Source organism: Podarcis erhardii, assembly GCF_964252035.2.
Source record: "Podarcis erhardii genome assembly, chromosome: 14".
Classification (NCBI taxonomy): Eukaryota; Metazoa; Chordata; class Lepidosauria; order Squamata; family Lacertidae; genus Podarcis; species Podarcis erhardii.
In genome coordinates this window covers 11,764,316-11,789,813 of record NC_138503.1, presented here as the reverse complement: position 1 = coordinate 11,789,813, position 25,498 = coordinate 11,764,316, and the positions used below count along the sequence as shown (strand labels likewise).

The window sequence follows — 25,498 nt, the reverse complement described above, 5'->3', positions numbered from 1 at the left end:
CTTTCTCTAGGCTTCTTCGCACATTACGTTTGATGCATCTTACCTATGTGTCCAAGATGTTTGTAAGTGTGCACCAATAGCTGCGAAAAGTGAAAATGTTAGCAATGCATTCTTGCAAACAGGTGGATCATACAAGAAAGAAGTGTGGAAGCCTCTCATTTTTCCAATCTTAAATTTAGTTTGCAATTTGAGATTAAACAAAATCCTCATGTAAATTCCTCAGCATTTTAGTGTGGATTTCTCCTAATAAACACATTCTTGTATGTAGTTTTCACTAAGGAACACACTTTTTGCAAGGAATTACTCCTAAATCCCACACATTTTTGTACGTCATTTTCATTAACACATTCATTTTTAGGTAAACTTTAACCTAATTGATGCATTTTTGTAAACATTAGTTTGAGAATTACACTATAGAATTCGGGTAAGTGTAAATTTGAAAGCATGCCTGTGTTTTGGTTCTCATTATTTTGGAAACTGCCGAGGCAACAGATTGGCTTTGAAATGTGAAGCAAACCAAATTTCTCCCCCTATAGCCCAGGAGTCACCCAGTGCCAAGCAGGAATGTGCCCCTGTGTAATTTATGAAAAAAGCCTTAGTCGTCTTCTAACCTCCTCCTTTTTCCATTCACTGGCAAGAAATGGCTTTTGCTGTATCAGCTATTTCACAGTACAATCCTCTCTACCTTAGCAGATGGCAGACTCTCTCCCATCCCAGGTAAAGGAATGTATGATTGCAGCCCTAAGGACATTTATGTAAAGCTTCTTAGAAGGAGGACTCATCGATAGTACTGGATCTAGAGTCAGGCTTGCCTTTGAAGTGAGTGTACATTAACAAAAAAGGTAAAAAGGTAAAGGACCTCTGGACGATTAACTCCAGTCAAAGGCTGGGGTTGCAGTGCTCATCTCACTTTCAGGCTAAGGGAGCCAGCGTTTGTCCACAGACAGCTTTCTGGGTCATGTAGCCAGCATGACTAAACCGCTTCTGGTGCAATGAAACACTGTGATAGAAGCCGGAGTGCATGGAAACGCCATTTACCTTCCCACCACAGTTGTACCTATTTATCTACTTGCACTGGTGTGCTTTCGAACTGCTAGGTTGGCAGGAGTTGGGACAGAGCAACGGGAGCTCACCTTGTCACAAGGATTCAAACCTCCAACCTTCCAGTCGGCAAGCCCAAAAGACTCAGTGGTTTAGACCATAGCGCCACCTGCGTCCCTACATTAACAATAAACCCACCCCTTGCAATCTGGTATCTCACTCACTGCTCTTCTGCTACTCACAGATCAATCTACAGCCACTATTTGGGAATCTCTGAGTCTCAGCAGTTGGCAATAGCAATAAATGCAAATGTCAGTAATTAAACACACACACACACACACATAAACACATACATGAAATGACTTGAAAAACACAGCACCTTTGCTTATTAGAACACTGCTCTAAGTTAAGGAGACTGTTAGTGGCAACCCCGGCTTCCTGAAATTACAGCAATAATAATTTGTAAAGGTATTAAAGGTTTGGCAAAGCTAGTGTTTGTTACATGACCTCACCCAACAGAACAAAACAGATCAGAAACCTGGCTAGCCTAACTTCCAACCTTTGTAAACAAAGTAGGCTTTGACAAGACAGATTGCACAGATGGGTTCACACAACATAATGGTTATAGGGAATAGGATGTTTTGGTGGTATGAAGATGTGCCCAATTCAATTTCACTTCGGATTGCCTGGGTGGAGGGATTTTCCCTTGCGCTCAGGGTTTGAATGACCACTGTTTGGGTTCAGGAAAGAATTGTCTCCAGATGATGCCCAGGCTGGGCAGGTGGTGATCTCAGCCTTACAGCATGACTTACGTTCAGAAAACACCAAACCATGGTTAGCGGTGATGTCTGAATTAATAAACAATGGTTTGCAATCAGTCAGCAAACCAGGATCAGAAGCCAAGATTTGACAGATCTGCAAACCGTAGTTTGAGCTAAATATGTTTGTGTGATGCCCAAATACTTAGTTGTGACACTCCATTTCCAGAGGAAACCACACCATAAGAACTATGAGTGTTGAGCGGGTGAAATGTGGTTTGCTGACAGATGGAAAATGAAAGCAGACTAGCTCCTCTGAACCGTGGTTTGTCTGTATGTTTAGAAGCTCATACCATACTTTGGCCTCTAAACTATGGTTAGTGCAAACCACGTTGTGCTGTCCGCAATGAGCCTTTGTGTGGCTTAGCACAAACTCCTTTCTTCAGTAACCTCTCCTCTTCTCTACTCACTGTTTTTTGGCACATTGTAGTCTGGATTTCAAAGGCCGATCCATTTGGTGAGTGGGGGTTGCTGGTGGAGAGATGGTCCCATCTGGATGCGAGAGGTTGCTTTAAAAACGACCTCTTGGTCCCTTTTATGATCCACACAGAGCTCCGCTCAGAAAGGTAGCTAAGTGGTTTGTATGGGAACAGACCAGATCCTGCTGTACTACGAGGCAAGATGAGCTGGTAGGTTTCAGGAGCGAGAAATGGACAGTTCCGATCCATGAAGAACAATTCACCAGGCATCTCCCATTCATTTCAATGGGTAGACCTTCCTAGTGGACTGTGCCCTTGTTAATTTAATGGGGACAGGAGGTTGCCATTGGGATTTCCCATCCTAGGCCCTCCCATTCCCGTCTTGGGCAGGGCCCAGGACCAGAGGCTCAGAACCACCTTAATTCAAGATTGCTAGGGTGGAAGGAAAGAGTGTGAGAGTGGCATTGCAGAGACCGGTCCTTACTTATGCCGAAAGAATTCAGCAGGTCTGAGAAAGTGCCACACTCATTTGTGAGCCCTGACCTTGTATCCAGCATCTTGTAACTGATATATTTTTTTTAAGTCAACGGAAGACTTTTAGTGGTTTCAGAAGATCCACATAAATGCCTATTTGGCCTGTATGGTGTGCATTTTGGCTTTACATAATTGATTAAAAAGAAGAAGAAGTATGTTTTTATGAAAAATCAGGCTGAATCATCTTTTTTTTAAAAAAAAAAGGTTTGTGGGGAGGGGGAGGGGATAATGGAACACGAGCAGCTTCATTCTAAAGACTTTCCAGTGTCTTCCCTTAAGACCAGTGAATTCTCTGAGATGGGTGATAGAACAGCTCTCTTTGACGTCTAGCTTGTTCACCTCCTGGCAAGACTAGTGACGTTCTCCTTCCACACGCTTCTTGCGAACTAGAGAGAGGGGGAGAGAAAACACTTTACTAATTTTGCAACTGGGGGGGGGGGGAGTTAATTAACTGTGTTGTGTTATGTTTAAAATGACATTTGTAAAAAAAAAACAGAAGAATTTTTGTTAGGGATTGTTAGGGATTGTTAGGGATTGTTAGGGATTGTAGGGCAAGACCTGCCAAGGAAAATAAAGAATTTATTTATGTATGCAACAACAGCGGCACGAGTCTTGATAGCACAAGGATGGAAGAATGAAGAAACCCCAGCAAAAGAACAGTGGCAAAAGAAATTGATGAACTATGCAGAACTGGCGAAACTGACATGCAAACTGTGAGATAAGGACAACTGTGACTTTAAAGAAGAATGGGAACTTTTTACAAATTATTTTAAAAGACAACAAAATGAACTGGACTCCTTGGCAGGTTTTGAATAAACATACCGAAATTTATTGAGGGTTAATATAGTAGACAGATAATATAAGGATGTATACAATTTTACAATATGCAGAGAATAATATGAGTTGAGAAATCAGAGAGAGGAGCTGAGGGAAGTCTCGGGGGGGGGGAGGGTTTGTTGGGGAGGGGGGAAAGGGGGAAATAACGAAGATTATTTGTTTTGATAATTCGTTATGTTGAGATTGTTAATTAAAAAAATTAACTGTGTTTGTTTATGTGTTAGAGGTGTGTCTTGCCCGTCTTCCAAGGAGCTCAATGCAAGTTATGTGACGTTTGCATGAAGCTTATTGGAGAGAAGGTGTGAAGCTCAGTGCCAGAGCAACTGCTTTGCATGCAAAAGTTCAAAGATTCCAGATTCAATGCCTGGCATCTCCAGCAATTCTCCAGGGTCTCAGAGAGGAGTATTTGAAAGCCCTACTTATAGATCCCTGGAATTGTACCTGGGACCTTAGAATCAAAGTATTGTAGAGTTGAAAAGGGACCACGAGGGTCATCTAGTCCAACCCCCTGCAATGCAGGAATCTTTCACCCAATATGGGTCTCGAACCCACAACCCTAGGATTAAGAGTCCCATGCTCTACGTACTGAGCTATCCCAACCCTTCTATATACAGTAATACCTCCGCGAACGTCCGCCTTGTCTAGTGTCCATTCTGGTGAACGTCCACAGCAAACCCGCAAGTACCGGAATGGGTTACTTCTGGGTTTCCCGCTCGCACATGTGCAGAAGCGCTAAATCACGCTTCGCACATGTGAAGAAGCGCAAACCGCTCCGCGCGTGTGCGCAGATGCGCCACTTTGCCCTGTGTCCTTTTCGGCTAGCAGCCAGGGCTCCGGAACGGATCCCGGCCACAAAACAAGGTACGACTGTACACAGCTTGTGCTCTGCCAATGCATAAAGTCTCTAGTCAATGAAGTCTGGAGTTAAAACAAAGTTACCAGCAAACCATCAGGGTTGCATCCAGACTATTTATTGAGCACTCATCCTGATTTGTTTGCAGACAGATTAGACAACATTGACTGCTGATTGAGCATTTGTTCTTGTTTGTTTGCAGGGAAGCTAGACGGTGCTTTAAATGTAAAGGTAAAAAGAACCCCATGGTGATTAAGTCCAGTCAAAGGCGACTATAGGGTTGCGGCACTCATTTTGCTTTCAGGCCAAGGGAGCTGGCGTTTGTCCACAAGCAGCTTTCCAGGTCATGTGGCCAGCAGGACTAAACCGCTTCTGGTGCAACGGGACACCATGACGGAAACCAGAGTGCACGGAAACACCATTTACCTTCCTGCCGCAGCGGTACCTATTTATCTACTTGCACTGGCAAGCTTCCGAACTGCTAGGTTGGCAGAAGCTGGGACAGAGCAACGGGAGCTCACCCCGTGATGGGGATTCGAACCAGCAACCTTCTGATTGGCAAAACCAAGAGGCTCAGTGGTTTAGACCACAGCGCCACCCGCTGTAAATGTATGGTGTGTACACAGCCTTAATGTAAGGTTGAAAAGTTAAATGCACTCCTCTGAGCTCATGGCTGAGCTTTGAAGAGAGGCTTCTGATTCTCAGTTCATTTTTTTAAATTGCTGTGTCACACCATCAAAAGCCAAGGCCAATCCTGTCTCCACCATTAGAAGGCGCCCGGCTTGGCTTTACTTCTGATGAGCAAATGCCCTCTGAAGGTTGGAGAGAGAAGCTTCTGACAGCTACAATCACCCACATCCAGGCTATGAACATAGGCATTAGAACTCCTTTCCATTGCTATTGACTATACAGCTGGGATGGAGAACCTGTGGCTCTTAAGGTACTGCTTGACTCCAATTCCAATCAGCCCCAGCCAATGTGGCCAGCAGGCATGGATGATGGGAGTTGTAATCCAACAATATCTGGAAAAGCCACGTTTTCCCCATCCGGCGCTGTGGGTTAAACCACAGAGCCTAGGGCTTGCTGATCAGAAAGTCGGCAGTTCAAATCCCCGTGACGGGGTGAGCTCCTGTTGTTCGGTCCCAGCTCCTGCCAACCTAGCAGTTCAAAAGCACATCAAAATGCAAGTAGATAAATAGGTACCGTTCTGGCGGGAAGGTAAACAGCGTTTCCGTGTGCTGCTCTGGTTCGCCAGAAGTGGTTTAGTCAAGCTGGCCACATGACCCGGAAGCTGTATGCCGGCTCCCTCGGCCAATAAAGCGAGATGAGCGCTACAACCCCAAAGTCGGTCACAACTGGACCTAATGGTCAGGGGTCCCTTTACCTTTACTGTACAGGTATACAAGCATCATTCTGCTTCAGCCCAAAGGAGGCAGGAAAGTGCCTTTATCTAATGGCATTTCTCTGGTCTGACATTCGGATACAGGATAAGAGGTTCCCCAGCACGACTGCCCAAAATCCTAACTCTGAAAAAGTGCTACTGTAAAAAAAATGTTTGGTACCTTTCTCAGACTAGTGAGGAAATGTTACCAGGGGATCTTAAGGCTGGGAAATGTTACCTTGGCAACTGAAGAAGGTCCCAGAGGTCTTGCTAGGACCAGCAGGTCTTACCTAGGTCGTTATTTTTCGTGATGGCTGCTGCGACCCTGGTTCTTGGGCCTTGCTTTGTAAACTGGTACCCAAATTTGAGGATCTGTGAATTCTCCTCCAACATCTGAGCAATCTCCATCTCAACCGCTGTGCCGAGCTGTTGTCTCTGGGAAAGGAGGTGGAAATGTTTACTTCCTTAGCACAAAGAAGCAGACATACAGATTTTCCCCAGCGCTTTATATAGCACATCAACATACATGGTACTTTACAGGAAAAAGCAAGTTGCTGGCTTCAAAGGGGTTCCAGTCAAGGGTTAGACACATGGGGTAGTCAGGCAGACCAAACAGAGAGAGGAGGAAGAAGGGTAACAAGGGACAGATCTGTGCAGATCTTAAGTGTGTGCATGTGTGTGTTGGGTGGGGGAGTTTAGATGACCACCTTATAGAACATCTGAAGGTGGATGCAGAGCCATGTCGGCAAGCCATGCCCCCCAACATACACAGTGACCATTCCTTCCCACAGTCCACAAGTATGGCCAGGGCGGAAAGGAATGCTCTGTCTGCATAGGGGTTGTATGCCCGTAGATCCCCTTCACACACCAACTGAACAGATGGGTGGGGTGGGGGCATGGTCACTGTGCCCAAGGGCAAGGCTGGTGAGGAACATCCGGCTCCCAAGGTGGTCAATATCCCCAAGGCCTCCCCATTTGGGTTCACAAGGCTGCTTCCCCACATGTCAGGGACTGTGCTGAGGAGGGCTGCACTGAGGAGGAATGGAGGGAGCCACCCCCTCCCCCTGATCCCAAATCTTCCCAGGAGTAGAAGGACAGCATAGGTTTGGAATAGTGGCTTGCAGAGGGGCATAGTTCAGAAGGCAGAAGCTGGGAAATACTGGAGGGGGGACAGCTAGGAGAAGAAACACTGGAAGAGAGAGGGTTAACAGATTCACAGTCATTGGACAGCATTTCTCCACTCTTCCCAAGGTTGAGAATAGCTCAGAAAGTCTCAGAACAGAAAGTGCAAACGGTATAAACTCAGATTACAAGATGTAGGAGTGACGTAGATTAATAGAGGGGGGATGAGCCTTAATTGGGAGCACCATCATTCTAGGGAGATGTGTTCTTTTCTCTCTCACTGTGATTATTAAAGAATCTAACTGGTAAGACATTCCTTTCGTTTGATCTTCTACTGCCACGGAGGAGGGAGCTGATTCCCCGAAGTCTGACACCATATGACATCAGCTGTGGGGCAAGTGAAGACGCAGCTTGCAAAAACCCTGCGCCGATCACAGCAGCGCTTCCAAAGGCACATGGCTTCGTCCATGCCATCAGGTGCGGGCAAGCACACCAGCTTGCCCTCGCAATTGAGGGGGGCTGGGCAACGCGCGCACATGTGCTGGCATCATGCACGCATGCCACAGGGCGTGCTGACGTCACTCACGATTGCCGTGGGGCGTGCTGACGTGTTTTGTGCACACTGCAGGGCTTGTGCACATGACTCAAGCATGCCCCGTGGCATGCGTGCACGGCCGCCATGGAATTTTGAGGGGGCCCAGACCCCTCCTTAAAAATTTTGGGGGATGCCTTCAGCCCCCTCTAGTTGGCGCTCCTGGGTGTGGGGCAGGTGACAACTCTGCAGATCGCCTTTGATTTTCCAGATGGTGTCAATCATCCCTGACCTTCAGTCATTCTGCTGATGGGCACTGGGAGTCCAAAAACACCTGGAGGGCCACAGATTCCCCATCCTTGTACTAAGAAAAATCAAAAGCTTTGCCCTTCTATTACTGAACACAAGTCCTCGGACACTGCTTCCCAGCTAATTTTCATGGTCAAGCTGCAACTTTCAGATTCCAGCTAACCCTTATGTTCCAGTCTGCTGCCCTTTCCTTACCTGATTATCAATTTTTATCTCCGTCAATGTTTCATTCCCTTTCAGGGCCTCAACCAAGGCAAGGATGCCTGTCCCTGTGATGAAATTGGATTCTATATTTAGACTTTTCAGCGTCTTGTTCACTTTTAATGTATCTGCAAAAGCCTGAAGGGAGGAAAAGAGTGGTGTGAGTTCAGATCTTGGGATACTCCACAAAGTACTGTAACCTGCCCCAGGACCAGCTGGTACGAGGTGGGTAGTAATAGGAACTATGGGACTGTTCAGGGTGGCAGGAGAGAATGTATTGTTCATTAATATCCTTCCTAACTCGCGCTAGCAAGTTTCTTTACTTAGCAGAGTTCACATTCCCCTTTTACATGCAAAGCAGTCAATCTTATTCAAAGTCAATAGAATAAGTTTACAGTGGTGCCCCGCAAGACGAATGCCTCGCAAGACGAAAAACCGGCTAGACAAAAGGGTTTTCAGTTTTTCGAGGTGCTTCGCAAGACGAATTTCCCTATGGGCTTGCTTCACAAGACGAAAAAGTCTTGCGAGTTTTTTCCCTCCCCCCCCTTTTTCTAAGCCGCTAATAGCCGCTTAGCCGCTAAGCCTTTAATAGCTGCTAAGCCGCTAATAGCGGTAATCCGCTAAGCCGCTAATAGGGGTGCTTCGCAAGACGAAAAAACCGCAAGACGAAGAGACTCGTGGAACGAATTAATTTCGTCTTGCGAGGCACCACTGTACTTACACAGTTCACAGTTGGATCCCTGAAGGCAGGCTTAGTTACAAATATGTATATGTGGATCTACCCCATATGGGGGAATAATTCCACTGCCTCTGCTAGCTGAGAGCTAGCAGAGCACTCCTATCTAAAGGCTGGTCAAACGAAGGAGTCCAAAAAGAGGGAGGTGTGCTGCGTGACTCGTTCTTTTATTACCTGGACAGGTTAGGTCACGCCCACCTTCTATCACATGCGAAAGAAAGGATGCTCCAGCCAGGAGGAACAGGAAGTTTCGACTGGCTGGACCAAACGTTCCCTCGCATGTCTTCTCTAGCATTTCAAGGAATGTTGTACTTGACTGCCTCTTATGGGTTACATCCCACAGGAACAACAATACCTACATGTAATGGCCCCAGGAGAATATAGGCTCCTATTACTGGATATGTTATGTAAGAATTTCCCAATGTGCCTTTTCCAGGTCCTGATTGTGGAAGTTTTGATACTGAGGTTAATGACGTGAAGTTGCAACACCTGACATCAATTTGGCACAAGCTGCTTTGCCTACAGATGTATTTCTACACCCAATTCAAACTGCCAGTGTTAAACTTTAAAGGCCTAAATGGCTCAGAATCCATTGGCTAAAGGACCACCATCACCCATGTGATTCTGCCTGGGTGTTAAGATCAGCTTTGCTTGAGGCCCAACATGTATGCTTTCACCCAGTAAGTTCAATTAGGTTAGTGGGCACAAGACACAGAAACTCCCTCGCATCAGATGCCAAGGAGATAAGGAACTACAAAACCTAGAAGACATCTGAAGGCAGTCCTGTTCAGGGAATTTTTTAATGTTTAATGTCATATTGTGTTTTGATTTGCTGGAAACTACCTACAGTGGCACAGGTAACCCAGTCAGAAGGGTAGCTTCTCCCCCCCCCCCTCCTCCTTCACCTCCACAGTTCTGGAACTCTCTTTCCACTGAACTATGCCTGGTCCAAACCAGACATAGGCAAACTCGGCCCTCCTGATGTTTTGGGACTACAACTCCCATCATCCCTAGCTAACAGGACCAGTGGTCAGGGATGATGGGAATTGTAGTCTCAAAACATCTGGAGGGCCGAGTTTGCCTATTCCTGGTCCAAACATACTGCCAAGCCATGGTCTGTTAAATGCAAAAGCCTGTTTAATGCCATGGCCCTCAGTAAAAAAAATTGTGGGATGAGGTTTTGTCCAATCAACACCCACAGGTTATGTGAAACTTCCCTCAAAGGGTGGCCACACAGGAAAGCGTTCTTGTAACGCTTAGTTCCAGTAAGTCTCTTCAGCTTTACAATCCCGGGGACCCAACTGAGAAGCCTCAGCTGTGCTCTACCTGTCTCCTCATGTAACATGGGGAAGCAAGGCATGCTGGGATGAAGAGGAAGGAAGGATGCTGTGTGTGTTTGTGTGGGCACGTACAGTGGTACCTTGGGTTAAGAACTTAATTCGTTCTGGAGGTCTGTTCTTAACCTGAAACTGTTCTTAACCTGAGCTACCACTTTAGCTAATGGGGCCTCCTGCTGCTGCCGCGCCGCCAGAGCACGATTTCTGTTCTCATCCTGAAGCAAAGTTCTTAACCTGAAACACTATTTCTGGGTTAGCGGAGTCTGTAACCTGAAGCGTCTGTAACCTGAGGTACCACTGCACTTGCTCGCTTCCTACGTCTATGGATGCTGGTGAGACAGCAATGCAGCTTACAAATCAGAGATGTTAGAGCTCTAAAATGGGACCTAATTTATTTTCTGGATAAAATGTGCTTGGATTGTTGTAACTCAGGAGTCACCAACAGGGTGCCTCTGAGGTTCTTCCCAGGTGCCCATGAAGCCACTGAGCAACTCCCTTTAAGCAGTGAGGGAGGTTACTTTTTTCCTAAAACAGTTCGCGACCCCATAACCAGTATGCTGAATTGCCGTTTTATTTCTTCTTCTGGGACCCTGGTGCATTTTAACAGCAGCACAGCTGTGAGGTCTTTTCTATCAAAGGCAGAGGTGAGGAGAGCTATGCCTGATTAGTTTCTGCTTGCTCAGCAGCTAGACACAAAATCTAGTTTTCCTATGTTCCCAAATCCAGCAATGAAGGAGAGAGCGTGAACTCTCAAACAGGGCAGAGGAAAGCCGTGGAGAGAACTTTCGCTGACAAAATCTCAAAAACACCGCGACCCCAGAGCTGGTTTTGAGTTTGCACTCCCACAGAGAAAGCTTCTCGGCATTTGGAACACTGCGCTTTGATTCAGCCAAAAGTGAAGAGCTTTTTCTTTCTCTCCCAGGAACAGTCTTCTCAAACTTACAATTGCAACAGGGTCGTTGCTCCGAGTAGCAGCCAGGCTGAATTTCGTCACGTGGGTGTTGGTTTCCAAAGCTTTTGCAAAGTCTTTCAAAGTTGGAATGGGGATATTCTGTATTAATCGAGAAAATACAATATTTAAAAATGAATATCTATTGAATTCGAATCCAAATCATAGAGTTGGAAGGGACAACGAGGGTCATTCCCTGGAATTCTTTTTTTTTTTTTTAAATATTTATTAAAAGTTTTTTAGTTACAACACACAAAACAAAACATACAAAAATATCACTTTTTATAACATATTTTCTTGTCCTCTTTGGACTTCCTCACATCTCCCGCTCCTGCGTTCCAAATTTATAAAGATTAATCCAGCAATTTATCACCTTGTCCCCACCTTGCAATCTAATTTTCCAATGTTATATCTTAAATTTTAGATATATTCATTTCACTCTTTAAAACATTAAACTTAGCCTAATGGTTATCTAAAAATTTGATTTTTTCTTGAGTTTAACTTATCTTCATAATTCACTTCATCTGTTTCAATGAAACATTCCCTGGAATTCTAATGGAGTGTAATTGTGTATGTGTGTAAATAAAACCATATATCATAAAGACACCACAGTCTCTGCTTATTCCAAGGTAACTAAACCCTGGGTGAAGTGGAGGCACCCTGAAGTCTCTCACCACTCAGAGATTGGGGTAGTGTCGTAACAATACTTTATAAAACAAATTTAAGACCATTTAGGAATACTTTGCGAATAAAAAAAATGGCACAATGGGGCAATCAGATGAGCAGCAATGCTATCCCTACCTTTATGTTGTTCAGATTGACTTCCAGGAGCGTGGGATCATTTGCCTTTATCCTTTGCAAAGAGGCTTCAACATTTGTTGGGTTAGGCGGTTCCTCGAAAACTGGCTTGACCTTCTCACCTTTGACTACATCTAAAAAGAACATAAACCAGTTATGCATGGGGGTGGAATCTCTACCCCCATCATCCAGCATGGACACTGAGGTCCAGCGCTGAGGGCCTTCTGGCGGTTCCCTCCCTGTGAGAAGTGAAGCTACAGGGAACCAGGCAGAGAGCCTTCTCAGTGGTGGCGCCCGCCCTGTGAAACACCCTCCCATCAGATGTCAAGGAAATGAACAACTATCTGGCTTTTAGAAGACATCTGAAGGCAGCCCTGTTTAGGGAGGTTTTTAATGTTTGATGTTTTATCGTGTTTTTATTATTATGTTGGGAGCTGCCCAGAGTGGCTGGGGAAACCCAGCCAGATGGGCGGGGTATAAATAATAATAAGTTGTTGTTGATGATGGGTGGGGTATAAATAATTTGTTGTGGTTGTGACAGTCATTATTCAGATAGTCATTCAGACAGTTTCATCACAATAACAACCACCCTGAGACCTGCAGGTATAGGGCAGAATATAAATTTAATAAATAACAACTACAACAACTACCGTATTTTTCGCCCCATAGGACGCACCGGCCCATAGGACGCACCTAGTTTTGGGGCGGGGAAATAAAGGGGGGAAAATTTATTCCCCCCCCCCCGGCGTTTGTGGGGCCGGCAGCGGGGAGAAGCGCTCTTCTCCCCGCCGACAGCCTTCAGACCAGGTCCGGGGCTTGCGGGCCTGGCAGCAGGGAGAAGCACGCATCTCCCCGCCGTCAGCCTCCAAACCACATTGGGAGACAGCGGGATGGCGGCGTTCTGCCTCCCCGCTGTCCCCCGAGCTTGTGGGGCTGGCGCTGGGGCTCTCCTGAAGCCTGCATTCGCCCCATAGGACGCACACACATTTCCCCTTCATTTTTGGAGGGGAAAACGTGCGTCCTATAGGGCGAAAAATACGGTATATTCTGTCGGTTAAGATGACCCAACACTAGCTAATCTCATTAGGAAAGATATCGTCCTAGAAAGAGAGAACTGAGGGGTGTCCCTATTGTTCTACAGAATTATGCTGGTCTGAAGTAACTTATGGCCATTCTCTGCACGCTCCATCTGTGAATTCAATTGGTGCTCGTGAAATTGCCAACCCCATTATTTGTCAAGTCTTGAGGAGCCTTGATTGCACTACCATTCTCAATGCTGGCAGCCCTGAGCTATATAAAGCAGCACTGATTATTCCTGCAAGTGCTTTTTTTAAAAGAATACAAAACAAAAACCCCACAGCTTTTAATGCTAATCTGCAATTGTAATTCTTAAATATTAGACTGAGATAAATAGCAGGCTTAGACCACCCAAGCAGCTACTGTATGGAAAGCTATACTTCTAGCAACCAGCGATCTCCAAGCCAAATACAAATTAAAGAGAAATTTGAGACAGGGAGCTGCCTTAGACTGTTCCAGCAACCACACAAGTTCTGCAGCACTTTAAAGAGTTGGGATGGGTGAATTTGTCAGCTTCAGCTCCTCATGAAAACCCTTCAGCAATTCAAAATTTCTCCTATTATTTGCACATTTTTATGCAATTTTCCCCTACAATTTTCCCCAGTATAACACAGTTCTGCATGTTATTTTCCACAAACCTATGCAATTATATGCACTCTTGACCCTTTGAAAATTCATTTTTTCTATACATTTCTCAGCTTGAGGACTGCATTGCAAAATTAAGAGAAGTGTGTATTGTCTTGGAAGCTGCAACTTAGGTTAGCTTTGCCTTAAATGTGAACTGTATTGAATTTCTGCCCCATCCCTACTAAAGAGTAACATGTGTATTGTGCGATAAGCTTTTGTGGAACAGATCCTGTTTCTGCAGTTGTATGGAATGCTACCCTGCTTGGGAGCTTTTATTGACTGGTTTGTTTTATTTCTTTTCTTTTAATCCTGCCCTTCCACCCAGGAGCTGAGTGGGGTGTACAAGGTTCCATCTAATCCTTGCTAGGTCTGGGCAATATCAGCTTTTCAACATATCAACAAACATTGCGGTCTGGCGATATACAGTGGATGCTCGGGTTGCGAACATGATCCGTGCGGGAGGCACGTTTGCAACCCGCAGCGTTCGCAACCCACAGCGCCGCATCTGCGCACGTGCAGGTTGCGATTCGGCGCTTCTGCGCATGTGCAAAGCGCGATTTAGTGCTACTGCGCGTGCACGGCCACCAAAACCCGGAAGTAACCCATTTCGGCGGGTTCGTAACCCGAAAACACACAACCTGAAGCATCTGTAACCCGAGGTATGACTGTACTACGGTGTTGAAAAAACAAGCTGCGTTGGCCTCAGCTGGCGAGTGTCGGGTGACATTGCTGCAGCTCTCACTGTGGGAGCAGAGGCAGTTTCACCCCAGTGCCTAGCGGGCTGGGAAAAGGCAGCTTGTTTGTAAGTCTGGTGTCAGGGACTGGACTGAGGAGGAAAGGTGGGGACCGTCCCGCCCCCCCCCCGATCCTTCCCGAGAAGAGGAGGACAGTATAGATTTAGAACGGTGGTTTGCAGAAGGTCATAGTTCAGAGGCTGCAGAAGGGAGAAGCTGGGAAATATTGGGAGAGGAGCAGCAGGAAGAAGAACTGGGGCAGTGCCGGATTTATGTATAAGCTAAACAAGCTATAGCTTAGGGCCCCACTCTCTTGGGGGCCCCCAAAAAAATTAAAGGAAAAAAACCTGGATGTACATTTCTAAAATGTAAGATATGAAAAAAATAAAATAAAACCTACATGCAGCAACAGTGTTTTGTGTTGTGTAGGCTCCTATGATGTAAGTAATGGGCCCTGCCTGTTAGCCTGCTCCCTAAAATATCACTGGTTTGCTCATTTCTATATACAGTGGTATATTGGCTCTTAAACTTAATCCGTTCTGGAAGTCTAAAACAGCGACAATTTGTTCTTGACAAAGGACAGCTGGACATATAAAGGGCCCCATTACCTTCAGTAGCTTAGGGCTTCATCAAACCTAATTCCAGTCCTGACCAGGGGAGAGACAGCCGACAGACTCAGTGTCTTTAGAAAGCGTTCCTGATCCCCTCTCCCAGGAGAGCGGAGAGTGCATTGAGAGTAGGAGAACAGAAAGCTGAGAGGCAGGAAGTACAGATCAGCCGACGCAGGGATGACGCAGAATAGAAAGACGGAGGGGGTGAGATAACACCATTATCTAAGAGAGACAGCATTTCTACATCTATCTCTCTGTGAATATTGAAGAAAAGACTTGGTAAGAACGCTTCTCGTTTATCAACTTCTTGGCTGCCAGCAATGGGAGAGGTTGGATTATCTGAAGCCTGACAGCTCAGCTGGGGTGCGGGAGGGCTCCTCATCCCTGGCAGAGCCAACCCTAGTGTTCCCCCTGCTTGTGTGGGAGCCGTCGCCAGGCTGGGGGATCCTTTAACTGCTCAGCTGAGGGGAGCGGCCACCCCCCACTCCTCAGCCAAGCAGTTTAAAGATGCAGAGGGAGGAACAAGCAGTATCGGCGCCTCGTCAATGCAGCTATTTTCTCCCTCTGTGCAGTGTGAGAGCAGAGGGGGATGACGCTCGCTGGAGGAAGTCGCTAGCAGAGGGACTCAGGAGCGGTGCCGGTTTCACCCGCGATATACTGCTGAATGAAGCTGACATCACAGTCTGCTCCTCATACCGGTCCTGTGCAATATATTTGTGGGATGTAAAAATCAGGTGCAGTCAAACACAACAGTGCTAGCGTTATGTACTGAAGTTCTCACCCTGGGCCAGCAGGGGGATACTGTGGATAGTTTTCACTCAGCTCCACATATGCAAATAAGGGATTGAAAGTGATGTTCAGTGATTGGATAGTTACAGAAAGTGGTTACTGTTGCGTTCTAGTGGAGCTCTATATAAGCAGGCTGGCTGAACCCTTCAGTTCAGTTCTGTTCTGGCCTGTGAATAAACAAGAGCTGTTTGAAGAATCACTGTGTCGTCTGATATGTTCACCCAAAACTTAACAGCTAGAGTAGACATGAAGGTTGTCTCAGTCCTCCAGCTGGAACTTTCCGGGACTGAGACGAAACTTCCTATGTGTAACTTGAGATGGGCGTGGCCTCTCTTGAAGTAAGAAAGAACCAGAATCACAGGCTGGCGACCATCTTGTCTCTCTTGTCTCTATCGACGCCATCTTAACAACAGCACTACTAAAATGCACCCTTGACTCCAGGCCAAGAGAATAAAAGGGGGGCTTTCTCCCATAAGGAGATAGTCACCACATTTAAACTATGTTCTAACCTTTTAAGTCTGCCTTCTGGGATCCTTTGTGTGAACAGATGATTACTTTTGAGTAAACGTTTTATACTTTACAGAAGACTGCGTAGAGTCATATTTTAGGAGGGATTAAATGGGGGAAATACCAGGAAATATTTACAGAGACTCTAACGAGTCTGAGCAAGCTATCTGCTGTGTGGGTGTTTAAAAAAGGGGAATGTTAACTCTGCTGATTTTGTTGAACTTGTAAAGAGAAGTTGGGATAGGATATCTTAGACAATATATCCTCCCCCACATCCCTAAACATTCCCACAATACTGATATATCGCCCAGGCCTCATCCTTGCTACAGTCCCATGAGCTAGACTGGACTAAGAGAGAGAAAGGGATAGCGCTTGCCCCGCCAGCTTTGAGGAGGCTGCGGCAGGATTTGAATCCAGGTCTCTTTGACCCTAGTCTAACCAGTGCAACACAACAGCTCCTCTTCTTCCCTCCTGTGGAGCCACTCCTCGTTCGGTCTGTTTATAATCTTATTTCTTCAGGGGCTCCTGAAATGCATCCCTCACCGTTTTTACCCCCAATTGAAAACAAAGCAACAGCAATCTGCTGGAGGGAAGGGAGTATTGTTTTTGGAATGAAGATGTCTGACAAAGCAAATTCCTAGCTGCTAAATATGTGACAGGAGTGCAGTTTAGCAGACCCACCAAGCTGGAATGGTGGACCTTTGCAAAAAAGAGAGAGAGAAAATAATCACAGAGAGAGACACAAATTAGCAACATAAGCCCTTTGAAGGCTGCAGCACACGAGCCTCTAGCTGGGAGGGCTATAAATCAGCCTCATTTTGGGTGGAATAAAAACTGCCCTGTTTCTTCCACATTTCCCAGGGGCTTTACGAACGTGGGAAGACAACTGGAATTGCAGTCAATCTTAAACAGCCCCCACACAAAGGCCCGGATCCCAAAGGTAGTTGGTTTAAAGTCGGTCAAAAGTACAATGTATACAAGTGAAAAACCATTAAAGGGCTTTAAATGAGCCTCCTCAAGAAGGAAGTTCTAGAGCCTGGGTGCAGCCAGGGAGACAACCCTTTTGCCCATTTCCTGATAAATGTACCTGATATGTTGGTGGGATGCAGAGACAATGCTCTCCAGAAGAACTTAATATATGGGTAGGTTTATATGGGAGAAGTCCTAAGCCATTTAGGCCTTTAAATTGCTTTGAAATGCTTGAAAAACAAATGATTTTATCTTTTTATGTTGTGACCTTTGGATGAAAGGCTGTATACAGATTGAATAAATACAGTGGTACCTCAGGTTACAGACGCTTCAGGTTACAGACTCCGCTAACCCAGAAATAGTGCCTCAGGTTAAGAACTTTGCTTCAGGATGAGAACAGAAATCGCGCGGCGGCAGTGGGAGGCCCCATTAGCTAAAGTGGTGTCTCAGGTTAAGGACAGTTTCAGGTTAAGAACGGACCTCCAGAACGAATTAAGTTCTTAACCCAAGGTACCACTGTAATAAGTTTGTTGGTTAACTTTTCTACTAGGGCAGTTTCCCATACATTTGGGTACCAGCCGTCAATGTTCATACCTGAGAGGTCCTTCCAGTGACTAGTTATGATGGTTCATGTCATGTGTGCATGCATTGTTATCCTAGAAGATATTTAATGTATAAACCAGGTGCAACTTAATGTGCTTCCATACAGCCCATTTATGTTGAGCATTCATCCTGATTTGACTGCACAGCGATTAGATGACCCTGGAAACTCAATGAGCATTCATTCCGATTCTGCAACCTGGATTTGCCTGTATGCAATTGAATAATAATTATTTTATTTTATTTTATGTTCTTATTTTATTTTATTTATTTATTTTTTACATACCTCACCCATCTGGCTTGGTTTCCCCAGCCACTCTGGGCTGCTCCCAACAGAATATTAAAAATACAGTAAAACATTTAAAACTTCCCCTGCTCCTGCCAACCTAGCAGTTCGAAAGCACGTCAAAGCGCAAGTAGATAAATAGGTAAGGTAAACAGTGTTTCCATGCGCTGCTCTGGTTTGCCAGAAGTGGCTTAGTCACACTGGCCACATGACCCGGAAGCTGTACGCCGGCTCCCTCGGCCAGTAAAGCGAGATGAGCGCCGCAACCCCAGAGTTGGTCACGACTGGACCTAATGGTCAGGGGTCCCTTTACCTTTACCCTTAAACAGGGTTGCCTTCCAATGTCTTCTACAACTCAGATAGTTGTTTATTTCCTTAACATCTGATGGGAGGGTGTTCCACAGGGCAGGCACCACCACCGAGAAGGCCCTCTGCCTGGTTCCCTGTAACTTCACTTCTCGCAGGGAGGGAAGCACCAGAAGGCCCTCAGACCTTGCCAGAATCCCACCCGAAAACAGCAACAGTCTGGAACTTCCCCTTTGGCTTCCATTGCCTGCTTGGATGCTTGCAAACCATCTGGGAGAAAGAAAAGTGCTTGCTTACTTTTCACGGTTTCTTTGCCATCTTTAGTGGTGGTTCCTTCATCAAACTTCGGGTTGTTGACCAGGTTGTGCACTCCTAGGACAGCTGTAAAAACCACCAACAAGAGTACAGGTGTTAGCTTCAGCTATCATCATCATGATCATCATCATTTATTCCCCGCCCATCTGGCTGGGTTTCCCCGGCCACTATGGGCAGCTCCCAACAGAATATTAAAAACACAATAAAACATCAAACATTAAAAACTTCCCTAAACAGGGCTGCCTTCAGATGTCTTCTAAAAGTCAGATAGTTGTTTATTTCCTTAACATCTGATGGGAGGGTGTTCCACAGTGTGGGTGCCACCACTGAGAAGGCCCAGCAATATAGGATTTCAATAGCCCAGCAATGGAAAAACTTGGGAAAAAATCTACATTTGCCTTTGTGGTATAAGAACTTATGGACTTGGTCTACTGAGTCATAGCCATGCCTTTAAAGTACAGGGGCCCTAGCATCCAGGGGGCATTAACCCTCGATTGTGGTCCCAGTCCAGATTGGGAATCCCAAACCTGTAATCAGGGGGAGTCTCTTTTGTTTCTTTTCTTTTCTTTTAAGGATAGTGAGGGGACAAAGGGTTAAAGCCCTCCTGTTCCCCCTGCTAAGGACCCAATCCAGATCAGGAACCCCACACAAGCCTTTTGTGTGCAGGGGTAAAGGCACAGCTATGTAGCTAACAGAATGTGTGATTTGGATGGATGTAATAATGGAATAGGGACGCGGGTGGTGCTGTGGGTTAAACCACAGAGCCTAGGACTTGCCGATCAGAAGGTCGGCGGTTCGAATCCCCTCGACGGGGTGAGCTCCTGTTGCTCAGTCCCAGCTCCTGCCAACCTAGCAGTTCGAAAGCACGTCAAAGTGCAAGTAGATAAACAGGTAACGCTCTGGCGGGAAGGTAAACGGTGTTTCCGTGCGCTGCTCCGGTTTGCCAGAAGCGGGTCAGTCATGCTGGCCACATGACCCAGAAGCTGTACACCAGCTCCCTCGGCCAATAAAGCGAGATGAGTGCTGCAACCCCAGAGTCGGCCACGACTGGACCTAATGGTCAGGGGTCCCTTTACCTTTAATAATGGAATACTGAATGGTTTCGTTTATACAGTATAAAATATGCAGGGATTTATGTTATGCAAAATGATCCATGGAAAGAGAAGGGAAGTCTTTGATATTTTAAGGTTGTTTAAATGAATATTCTAAATTGTAAAACAGAAAATTACACACATACACACACACACACAAAACAGAATGTGTGGTTTGGTCCTGTCAGCTTATATTGCAGCATTATGGATGCCCCCCTTGAGAAGCATGTTAGGAGTTGCAAAAAAAACCACAGGGCTGTTGCTGCCAGCTGTGTTAAGATACCCAGGCCCAGTTTGAGATAACCCAACTGTTCAAAGATGGCAACAAACCTGCTAGATCGTACAGCTCAGTGTCAGAGGCACTGGCCAGGGCTTCTTCTAATTCTGGATCCAGAGTTACTTTCTCCTCTGTGCGGGTTTCTATTGGTCTTTCTTTAGGGATAAATGCTTTTCCTTTAAAAAGAAAAAGGGGAAAGGAAGAGAAAGCAAATTAAACTGGATGGTGGTGATGTAACCATCAGTAAGGCCGGCAGGGTTCACCCACTTAAGAATTTATTCAGAGAGAAGTTGTATGGATCTTTGTGTAGTGTGAATGCTCAGATTCTGGTAAATGCCATCTTGGAACATGTGACTGCTGACCATCCCGGGCAAATGTTGGAAAAAGGAAAAAAAGATGCCTGTTTCTCCACTTTCCAGACCCATACTGTTGATGTTCTGAGTGTTCGGATATTCTCAATGTAGTAGTAATTATTATTATTATTATTATTATTATTATTATTATTTCTATTCCGACCTATACCCTACAGTCTCAGGGCAGTTCACATAAAATATCAGATCCATAAAATCAAAACAAAACCAACAACCCAAGAAATAAAAACCCCAAAGAGCCAGCATTTTTAAAAAGGGTATAGGATGTAGATCAAGTCAGGCAAAGGCCTTGTTGAAAAGGAACATTTTTGCCTGGTGCCTAAAGGTGTGTAATGAAGGCGCCAGGCGGATTTCCCCGGGGAGAACATTTCACAGATGGGAAGCCACTGCAAAGAAGGCCCTGTTCTCGTGTTGCCACCCTCCGGACCTCTCGAGGAGGAGGCACACGAAGGAGGGCCTCAAAAGATTATCTCAGAGTCCGGGTAGGTTCATATGGAAAGAGGCGGTCCTTGAGGCATTGCGGTCCTGAGCCGTTTAAGGCTTCATAGGTCAAAACCAGCACTTTGAATTGGGCCTGGAAACTAAGTGGTAGTTTGTCTAGGATTATCAGCACTTGATTTCAGATGCAGAGTGCCTGTATCTTTCGCCCTCTAGATGTTACTGACCTACAACTCCCCTCATCCCTGGCCATTGGCCATGCCTGTCAGAGCGGATGGGAGTTGTCGTTCAGCAACATCTGGAGGGCCAAAGGGCCCCAACACCTGCTCAACTCCATCTTGCAAAGCCCACAGGTGTACACATGCCCACAAGGCCTCCCTGGCACCCACAGGGCTCATCTCCCTGCTGAAATTAGGTTTAATAAAAGCATCCTGCTGTGGTCAGTACAATAAGTTGCGGCTCGGATGTAGTGCCCGCAATAATTTCTCCCGCCTGCCAATCTGTCCCCAGGCTCCAAAAGGTTGGTGAACCCTGATGAAGAAGAGCTTTGGAGAACTGGAAAGCTTGCTTGATGTTTTGTGACCTTTTAGGTAGTCCCAATAAAGATGTTGTTGTACAGTTACTTTTGAACCGTAACGTTCTTTTTTCAAACTGCCTCGAGGGTTCTTGCTGTTTACGCTCAACAATGTTTAGGCAACACGATGACCATATACATACATAATAGACAATCTTTATAGAATTCATTTTTGTAAAGTGATATGTCATGCAAGTCATCGTCCTTAAAATTTTATTTTCAGCTTATGAAGCAATTCTATATTCTCCTACCACGCTGATGAAGATCTAAAAAACAGCAGTCAATATCCGGAATCTCTGTTCAGTGTTGGAGATTATATTTACTGAATTTCAGAGACTTTGAGACTAAGATTTCATTTTGAACTTGTTTTTGTTTGAAGGAATCCTATAAAGATTGTCTATTACGTATGTACATGGTCATCATGTTTCCTAAACATTGTTGACGTTCTCTTTGCAACACGGGGGTTTGTTTGGATACTGATTGTTGTTTACACTCAAGCAGAATATAAATTACACAAAACGAATAAATAAAATTAAATGAAATGCTACGGATTCAGTTGTTGCTCATTTTAAAACATGGCCAGCGCCCAAATATCTTTTTCTTGAACTGAACGCTAAGCAGCTGGCTTTCATTATGAGGATTTTCCAAGACATTTGCATCCTGGCCTGGGTTTTCCCACCAGCCAACGTCATCTCATTCCCTATGGATTTCGGCGAGAGCAGAGCTAGAACATCAAGTGCATTCTCCTCTCATTTTATGAATCGGATGACAAAGGAAAAGCTTTCCAAGGATCCGACAACTCTGTAAGAAGCACCCCTCTGTGGGAACATCCCACCACACAGAAAGTCTCACAGGCTCTGAAGAACTGTCTCCACAAAGCTGCATTGCCTATTTGATTGCTAGCATCCGATGGACCCTAGATTTTACAAAGCACTTTCTGTGGGAATCAAACGAACATGATTTCCCCCGCAAGTTACCAGAAGTTCTTTGAGGCAACCAGGTTCCAGCAGCACGAAACATTTGTCAGTAGAACAAGTTGGATGGCCATCTGTCAGAAATTTTTATTTACCGTATTTTTCACTCTATAGGACGCACTTTTTCTCCTCCAAAAATGAAGGGGAAATGTGTGTGCGTCCTATGGAGCGAATGCAGGCTTTCGCTGAAGCCTGGAGAATGAGAGGGGTCGGTTCGCACCGACCCCTCTCACTCTCCAGGCTTCAGGAAGCTATCCGCAAGCCTTTGCAGCGCACCCCGGGCTTCGGGCAGATATCCGCAAGCCTTGGGAGCCCAGCAGGAACTCCCGCCAGGCTCCCAAGGCTTGCGGATAGCAGCCTGTTCTGGGGGCTGGGGTCGGGTTAGGGAGGGGGTTCTTTATTCCCCCCCCCAAAAAGCTAGGTGCGCCCTATGGGCCGGTGCGCCCTATAGAGCGAAAAGTACGGTATTTCATTTTCTTGCAATTCCTGCGTTGCAGGGGATTGGACCTGAATTCATCTTGGGGGAACCTTCCAAGTCTACAACTCTATTATTCCTTAAGTGGCTTTGTCTTAGCACTCCATTGGATGTAGCCCTGCATTCCCAATCTTGCATGAGATTCATTACTGCCACTGATGCAGCTGATCCGACTCTTTGAGCTCGTCATCTCTTTGCATTAGTTTAATAAAAAGGTAATTTTATAGCTGTTCTCCATGGTTTTTTTCCGCCAAACCTAGCAGTGTTTGGCTACTAATGTGAAGAACCCAGACAAGAAGTGAACTAGATGGGTCTGATTCAGTTTAAGGCTGCTTCGTGCATTCGAGGAATAAGAGACAAATAATGCACAGAGTTGATCGATTTTGCCTTGTGATATTTAGCTGCTTGTATTATTTTTAGGGAGGTGATTCATAATTTCCAGACTTAGAAGCTAGCAATACTATGACAACTCCCAAAGGAATGCCTCCACGCTAGTACTTCTCCCCATATTAGCAATGCCCATTAAAACCTTATTTCCCCCTACAATATATTCATGATGATGATAATGATAATAACAATAATAATAACAATAATAATTGCTGCCCTTCACCTTAAGGTTCCAGGACATGTTGCAACAATTAAAACTGTGTATTAGTAAATTCTCTCTCTAGCTCAGCAACTTTTCCCTTTCTTTGAAGCTGATGGCTTCGCTAGGGAACACTTGAACATCAGTATTAAAGCACAATATTTAAAAGTTTTAACCTAAAATGAACACAAAGAAAGTGGGCTCTAAAAATATATATTCCAAGTGTCAAAAGTGAAGGTAAAGAGGTCCATTAAGTACAATAAAGTAAAGGTAAATGGACCCCTGACCATTAGGTCCAGTTGTGACCGACTCTGAGGTTGCGGCCCTCATCTCGCTTTGCTGGCCGAGGGAGCCGGCGTACAGCTTCCGGGTCATGTGGCCAGCATGCCTAAGCCGCTTCTGGCGAACCAGAGCAGTGCACAGAAACGCCATTTACCTTCCCACCGGAGCGGTACCTATTTATTTACTTGCACTTTGATGTGCTTTCGAACTGCTAGGTTGGCAGGAGCAGGGACCGAGCAACGGGAGCTCACCCTGTTGTGGGAATACGAACCACCGACCTTCTGATCGGCAAGTCCTAGGCTCTGTGGTTTAACCCACAGTGCCACCTGCGTCCCAACACAAACAAAGTGGGCTCTAAAAATATACATTCCAAGTGTCAAAAGTGAGGGTAAAGAGGTCCATTAAGTACAATAGCATAGTGGCAAATTCAGAAGTGTAGGGTCCTTGCAAGATAGTCACAGCCGTGCCCCTTCAAAGATTATACAACCTCCTAAGATTCCTAAGAAAATACGAGCAGTCGCTCTATCAAATTCCTTCCCGATTCCACAGCCTTCCTATGAAGCTTTTGGAATTCTCTCTTGCTGCCCTGCTTCCCCCAGCTTATTCCACAACATAATCAAAACCATACAGCTGACTTTAAAGAACACACACACACCCAACTGAGTGTTCATCTTTTAACCAGCTGGTTGACATGGGAGAGCTCTTTTTGTTCAAGTATTCCCTAGCGAAGCCATCGGCTTCAAAGAAAGGGGAAAGTTGCTGAGCTAGACAGAGAAATTTCTAACTGCAGGGCTTTTCCAGGAAGAAGAGTGGATTTTAAACTCTCGCCTCCGGCGGCGCTCTTTCTGTCCCTCCCCCTGATGTGCTACATACAGGTACAGCTGAACCTTGATTCCAGAGTGAAACATTTGCGCATGGGATGGTGCTTTTCTTTTTTTAAAAAAAGTGTCAATAAACTCACATGCACCATCTGTGCAATATCACACTCTGGCACTACATGCAATTTGAAAGAACACTCCTACTTTGCCCCAGACCAGGTCTCAAGGTAGAACTTTTTTGGGTGGGGCTTGAATCTGGAAGTTGTGGGGGAGGGTCCCAAAGCTGGGAGTCGGGGTGTGTGTGTGTGTTTCAATAGGTCCATGGGGAGCAAACTCAGCGGTGAGGCAGCCATGCATTTCCCTGTCCTTTTTATTTTTAAACTGGTGCTGGCAAAAAGTACAGTTTTGAAATATTATTTTTTAAAAGCTGGGAGTGAGCTCCGCTGTGCATCGGTGTGGAAGGACAAGGGAGCTGATGGATCAAGTGTCGTGTGTGTACCAACAAGAAAACAGACTGATTTACCTATTCATATAATAATAATAATAATAATAATAATAATAATAAATTTATTTATATCCCGCCCATTTGGCTGAGTTTCCCCAGCCACTCTGGGCGGCTCCCAATCCAGTGTTAAAAACAGTACAGCATTAAATATTAAAAACTTCCGTGAACAGGGCTGCCTTCAGAAGTCTTTTAAAGATAGGATAGCTGCTTATTTCCTTCACATCTGAAGGGAGGGTGTTCCACAGGGCGGGCGCCACTACCGAGAAGGCCCTCTGTCTGGTTCCCTGTAACCTCACTTCTCACAATGAGAGAACCGCCAGAAGGCCCTCGGCACTGGATCACAGTGTCCGGGCTAAACGGGGGGTGTGGAGACGCTCCTTCAGGTATACTGGACCGAGGCCGTTTAGGGCTTTAAAGGT

General features: G+C 45.6%; 1 protein-coding gene across 1 annotated transcript in view; it reads right to left on the bottom strand.

Moving 5' to 3' along the window:
* Window positions 1-2,969: 2,969 nt before the first annotated feature.
* TMOD2 (tropomodulin 2) overlaps window positions 2,970-25,498 on the bottom strand; it is a 46,149-nt gene continuing 23,620 nt past the window's right edge. Inside the window, exons 4-10 of the mRNA XM_081839220.1 lie at window positions 20,110-20,232; window positions 18,671-18,754; window positions 11,871-12,001; window positions 11,064-11,171; window positions 8,042-8,185; window positions 6,174-6,318; window positions 2,970-3,198 (exon numbers count right to left, since the gene is read on the bottom strand). Coding sequence (XP_081695346.1) covers window positions 3,164-3,198; window positions 6,174-6,318; window positions 8,042-8,185; window positions 11,064-11,171; window positions 11,871-12,001; window positions 18,671-18,754; window positions 20,110-20,232 — 770 coding nt within the window. The 3' untranslated portion in view covers window positions 2,970-3,163. The remainder of the gene's footprint in view (window positions 3,199-6,173; window positions 6,319-8,041; window positions 8,186-11,063; window positions 11,172-11,870; window positions 12,002-18,670; window positions 18,755-20,109; window positions 20,233-25,498) is intronic.